The sequence below is a fragment of the Leptopilina heterotoma genome, unplaced genomic scaffold, assembly GCF_015476425.1.
Source record: "Leptopilina heterotoma isolate Lh14 unplaced genomic scaffold, ASM1547642v1 Lhet_116, whole genome shotgun sequence".
Taxonomy (NCBI): Eukaryota; Metazoa; Arthropoda; class Insecta; order Hymenoptera; family Figitidae; genus Leptopilina; species Leptopilina heterotoma.
The window spans coordinates 691,335-696,888 of NW_025110835.1; the positions used below are offsets into that span (position 1 = coordinate 691,335).

Below are 5,554 nucleotides of genomic sequence, written 5' to 3' on the forward strand. Positions count from 1 at the left end.
TGAACTTTTCATATTTTCAATTATGAATTCTGTAGAATTAATTTTTTTTTAAAGTTAAAGAATTTTTTTAAAAAAATTATTTAAAGTTTTTATTTTCTAATGTATAATTATAATTAAAGAAATTCCGAACAATTTTCGTAAAATTGAATTGTGAACAAATGAATTCGAAAATTCATGAAGAAATTATACTTCCCGCCTCGTTCTCGGGATTACAATAAGTAGTAGTATCGTTTCTACTCACTCGCGCCGCCACAATTCAGAGTCAAAGCAAAAAGGGACTGTTCCTCTCGCCCCTCTATCGGTCCTTCGCCATCTTGTTCATTCGTTTTTTTGTGCTTCGCGTCGTCACATCACATTTTCACAAAATGGGAAAATCAGGTAAACACCGTTCAAAAAAATCAACGAAAAATGATTATAAGCGTTTAGAAAGGGAAGTGGAACGTCTGAGAAGAAGAATAAATGGACGAAAACGTCCATCTTCGTCATCGGAGTCAGATTATTCGGGCAGCTGTCCGTCTGCAAAATTGAGAAGAGCGTCATGTAGTTCGGAGCATTCTTCTCATTCTGAATCGAGAGGACAAATACACAATCGACAGAATAGAGTTCGTTCACGTTCCCGTTCCTGTTCCGCATCAGTTCGAGTCGCATCTCACAGTGCTGGTCAACCAGGTAATTTTAGTAATTGATAATACATATTTAGACGGTATAGCTCATTCTAAAGGTGAGAAAAAGCCGATCTCTTGACTGGTGAGCCTGCGCACAAGTGCAGGACAAATCCAGATCACACAACTTGTATATATGTATATATATGTAACAAAAGTGAGGTTAAAAGCCTGCACATAAGTGCAGGACTAATCCAAATAATGTTATTATTTTCAGACAAAGAGGTTAGAAATGACAAAAAAGACCAGTCCAAACAAACTAACGCTTCCGTTTCAAAAAAGCTGGATATTCTTGGAGAGAATCCTTCTTCTAATGAACAAAAAGAAATTAAATTACATCCGGACCTCGTGGCTAGATGGAAACATTGGATGTCTTCTGGAATAACCGAATCAGTTAAAGACGATTTATTAAAAAATTATCCTAGAAAAGGAGACTGCTTATTAGAGCCTCCTCAATTAAATCCCGAAATAAAAACTCCAATGACTGATGTTGCAAAAAAGAGGGATGATCATTTCCAAGACTTGCAACGCTTGGTCGGTTCTGCTTTGTCCTCAGTTGGACTTGCGATTTCAGATTTGCTCGGAGAAGAGGAATTCGATCCTTTTAAACAGTTACAACTACTTTCTGATGCGGGAAAACTTCTCACAGAGATGTTTCATTCAATTTCAGTGGCCAGGCGTGCCTTTATTACTCCTGGATACACAAAAGTAGTACGAGATATATTGGAGAGTGCAACAGATAATCCAGCCTTTCTTTTCGGCGATAAATTAAACGAAAAAGTAACGGAAGCGAAAACTTTCGAAAAACTGGGCAGAGATATGAAAGGCATACAAGGAAATAAAAATAATTCTTCGAGGCAGCCTTTAAACTCCAGGAGCTCATCCCTGAGGAAACCCGAGACTTCGCGGATGAGCAGGGGATACTTATCTCGAATGAACCATCCGGACTACAAGAGATCCAAGTCAACAGCGGCACCAACATCGCGACGTCATCAAGCCACTTCGAATTACCCGAAGTTCCTGAAACCTGCAACGCGTCAGAAACAATAGAGGTATGTAGTGCCGGTAGGCTTAAAGGTTTTGTAAAAAACTGGCAAATTATTACGCACGACAAGTTTGTCCTTAATTGTATACAAGGGTTTAAAATACCTTTCGAAAATCTTCCAATACAATCATCTCAACCAGTAGAAAGGAATTGGTCAGAAAAGGAAACCGTAGCTTTGAGGTCTGAAATTAGTAAACTTAGAAATATGGGTGCAATAGTCATTAGTTCTCCAATAAAAGATCAGTTTTTGTCGCCTTATTTTTTAGTCGATAAACCAGACAAAACTAAACGTTTTATTTTCAACTTGCAATCCTTAAATAAGTTTATCAAAGTGCCTCATTTTAAAATCGAGGACTTACGAACAGCTTGTAAGTTAGTAGACAAGAACTATTATATGTGTCATTTAGATTTAAAAGACGGATTTTTTCATATACCCATTCACACAGAACACAGAAAGTTTCTAAGGTTTATATTCGAAGGTGTCATATACGAATTTGTTTGCTTGCCATTTGGGTTGAACATTAGTCCGTATATATTTACAAAAACTTTAAAACCAGTAGTAAATTATTTGAGAGATAAGGGTTTTCTATCGGTTGTCTATCTTGATGATTTTCTGCTCCTAGCAAATAATTATGAGAATTGTCTCATTAATGTCAATACAACGATAGAATTTTTAGAATCTATAGGGTTTTCAATAAATTACAAAAAATGTCATATAACACCTTCAAAAATTTGTCCTTTTTTGGGTTTTTTGATAAATTCAAATAATTTAACCGTTGAATTACCGTCTGAAAAAAGAAAATCTTTACATTCTCAACTTGATAAATTTTGTTCGAAAACAACATGCACCATAAGAGAATTTGCACAGATTTTAGGTCGCTTGGTAGCAAGTTGTCCAGCAATAGCTTATGGTATGGCTCACACTAAGAGTTTAGAAAGAACAAAATTTTTGGAATTAACTTTGACAAATGGCGATTACGATAAAAGAATGAAAATCCCTGATTCTTCATTCTCAGAATTTCATTGGTGGATGGATCGGCTACCTTACTCTATAAATCAGATAAGACAGTTTAAGTTTGTTCGGGAAATTTATACAGATGCTTCAAAAACAGGGTGGGGAGCGTCGTACGAATCTGAAAAGATTCACGGGTTTTGGAATGAAACAGAAAAATTAAATCATATTAATTACTTAGAAATATTAGCCGTATTTTGGGGATTAAAATCATTTGCAGAAGATCTGTCTAACTGTGAAATTTTACTACGGGTGGACAATACCACGGCTATTGCGTATATCAACAAGATGGGAGGAATTCAATTTCCCCATCTTAATGATCTAAGTAAACAAATTTGGAATTGGTGCGAAAAAAGGAATATCTGGGTTTTCGCATCCTATATTCCTTCAAAAGAGAATTGTATAGCAGACGAACAATCAAGGTTAAAGAATTTGGACACAGAATGGGAGCTAAATGATTTTGCTTTCAATAAAATTGTTAGAACGTTTTTTAAACCGGAAATCGACCTTTTCGCGACAGATAACAACGCTAAATGTCGCGCATTTTGCTCCTGGGAAAATTCACGTTACGCTATAGCAATGGACGCTTTTACTATTTCTTGGTCCAATAAATTATTTTACGCGTTCCCTCCTTTCTCGATGATCTTACGAACGCTAAAAAAGATAAAAACTGATCAAGCACAAGGCATTGTTATAGTTCCTATGTGGACCTCACAGCCGTGGTTTCCTGTGTTTCGATCACTGTTAGTTCAAGAACCTATAATATTTAAACCTACTCTTAACCTTGTAATATCTCCTTGCAGAACTCGAGCGCATCCACTAGCCAAAACGCTTTCCCTGGCTGCAGGGCTCTTGTCAGGGAAAGTTACGCAAGAAGACAGCTTCCGGAAAACACTATAGACGTTCTATTAGCATCTTTAAGTGACTCTACATTTAAACAATATAATTGCGCGTTAAGAAAATGGTGGGTTTATTGCAAAAATAAAAACTTAGACGTTTTCGATCAAGATTCGAATAGCATATTAAGTTTCTTAACAGAAGAGTTTAACAACGGATCTTCATACGGATCTTTAAACACCATTCGTTCAGCTATATCTCTCATATCTAACAAAAAAGTATCAGATCTTGTAATGGAACGATTTTTTCGAGGGATATTTAAACTAAAACCAAGTAGAGCAAAATATAATAGAACTTGGAATGTGTCTTCAGTTTTGGACAAAATAGCAAAATGGTTTCCACTCGACGAATTAGATTTAAAAACACTTACACAAAAACTAATTATACTCTTGGCTTTAGGAACCGGTCATCGAGTACAAACTTTTTCACTGATTTCGTTAGATGCTATTGTTTTTTCGAATAATGATGTTGAGATAAAAATCGAAAGCCTTGTAAAAACATCTAGACCTGGTGCGTGTCAACCCTGCTTAGTTCTTCCATTTTTCACTGAAAAACCCGAACTTTGTGCTGCTTTAACTTTAAGAAATTATCTCGAGAGAACAGAATCCTTAAGAGGAGAAGAAAAATGTTTATTTATTAGTTTTCAAAAACCACATAAAGCAGTAGGGACACAAACGATAAGTCGTTGGATAAAGGAGGTACTTCATTCATGTGGCGTTGATAGAAACTTCAAAGCCCATAGTACCCGCCACGCGTCCACCTCGAAAGCTTTCGAGAAAGGTCTAGATATAAGAGTAATTCAAAATACCGTAGGTTGGTCACAAAACTCATCGACGTTTGCTAAGTTCTACAACAGGCCAATCATGGAATCTGAAAGTTTCTTTAATGTTGTAATCAACAACTAATTTACTAAGTTTCCTTAATGTTATAATCAGTAATTAATTTACTTAATCGAGGTATTTGTTTATAAAAAATAAATAAATAAAAATAGTTTCAGAAAAATTGTCGTCTCTAAAAATCTACTTATTGTAATCCCTTCGAACGAGGCGGTCGTATAATTACGATTGAACTTCACATAGGTAAGTTCGTTTAATCGTATAATTATTCAAAAATTATTGAAAATTCTATAGAAATTGATCATTGAAATCATATGATGAAAATAATTTCAAAGAAGGTAGCAAAATTCTTATAATTTTTTTATTTAAAATGTTTGAAAATATTAATTTCTATAAAAAAATAATAATGATTAAATATTCATTTTAAATAACAATATTCATTAAAAGAATTCAGTTTCGTTTAAATATTAAAATTTTTCCCGGAAATTCAATTATTTTTAAAAATTTTTCCCAATTTAACGATTTTTAATATTTTCCATTTTCCTAAAAATTTTCCAAAAAATTCAATTATTTAAAAAAATTGATATAAAACTCTACGAAACATTCAATTATTTTTATAAGTAATAAAAATTTCGCAGAAATTTAATTATTTAAAATAGAATTTGTAAAAAAAATTTCAGATAAAATTAATTATTTAAAAAAATGTTCTAAATTTCTTCGCAAGAATTCAAATGTTTACAAAATTTATGGAAAGAATTGAATTTAAACAAACATTCCATAATTCAATAAATTATTTATTTTTGTATTTAAGTAATTGAATTTTTGGAGAATTGTCTAATAAAAAATGATTTACAAATGAAATTTTGTTAAAATGTTAGATAATAATTGAAAATTAAAAGCATCATAGTGTGAATTTTTAGAAATAATTGAATTTTGAAAAGGTTTCAAATTACAATTTTTGAAAATTTCCAAATTCTTTATACTTTTAAGTTTTAACTCACAATTCTGTAAAATTAATTTTTTTGAAAACGTTTAATTGAATTTCTTCTGAAATTATTTGGTTTTTATTTTCTAATATATATTTAATCGAAAAATTTACAAA

At 32.7% G+C, this 5,554-nt stretch overlaps 2 protein-coding genes across 2 annotated transcripts; both read left to right on the plus strand.

The window, feature by feature from the left end:
* The first annotated feature begins 365 nt into the window (after positions 1-365).
* On the plus strand, positions 366-3,635 carry LOC122509594. The gene is made up of 3 exons (XM_043623772.1): positions 366-669; positions 880-1,714; positions 3,523-3,635. The coding sequence occupies exons 1-2, from the start codon at positions 366-368 to the stop codon at positions 1,710-1,712; spliced, it is 1,137 nt and encodes a 378-aa protein (XP_043479707.1). The 3' UTR covers positions 1,713-1,714; positions 3,523-3,635.
* On the plus strand, positions 3,008-4,521 carry LOC122509600. The gene is made up of 2 exons (XM_043623786.1): positions 3,008-3,409; positions 3,523-4,521. Exons 1-2 carry the CDS (start codon positions 3,008-3,010, stop codon positions 4,519-4,521), a joined length of 1,401 nt encoding a protein of 466 aa, XP_043479721.1.
* Positions 4,522-5,554: the final 1,033 nt, after the last annotated feature.

Bases quoted from the DNA above. Each gene is read 5' to 3' on its own strand.
- LOC122509594 (XM_043623772.1), top strand. From the start codon at position 366: ATGGGAAAATCAGGTAAACACCGTTCAAAAAAATCAACGAAAAATGAT. The intron at 670-879 runs GTAATTTTAGTA...TATTATTTTCAG, and splicing joins TCACAGTGCTGGTCAACCAG to ACAAAGAGGTTAGAAATGAC.
- LOC122509600 (XM_043623786.1), top strand. From the start codon at position 3,008: ATGGGAGGAATTCAATTTCCCCATCTTAATGATCTAAGTAAACAAATT. The intron at 3,410-3,522 runs GTTATAGTTCCT...ATCTCCTTGCAG, and splicing joins CTGATCAAGCACAAGGCATT to AACTCGAGCGCATCCACTAG.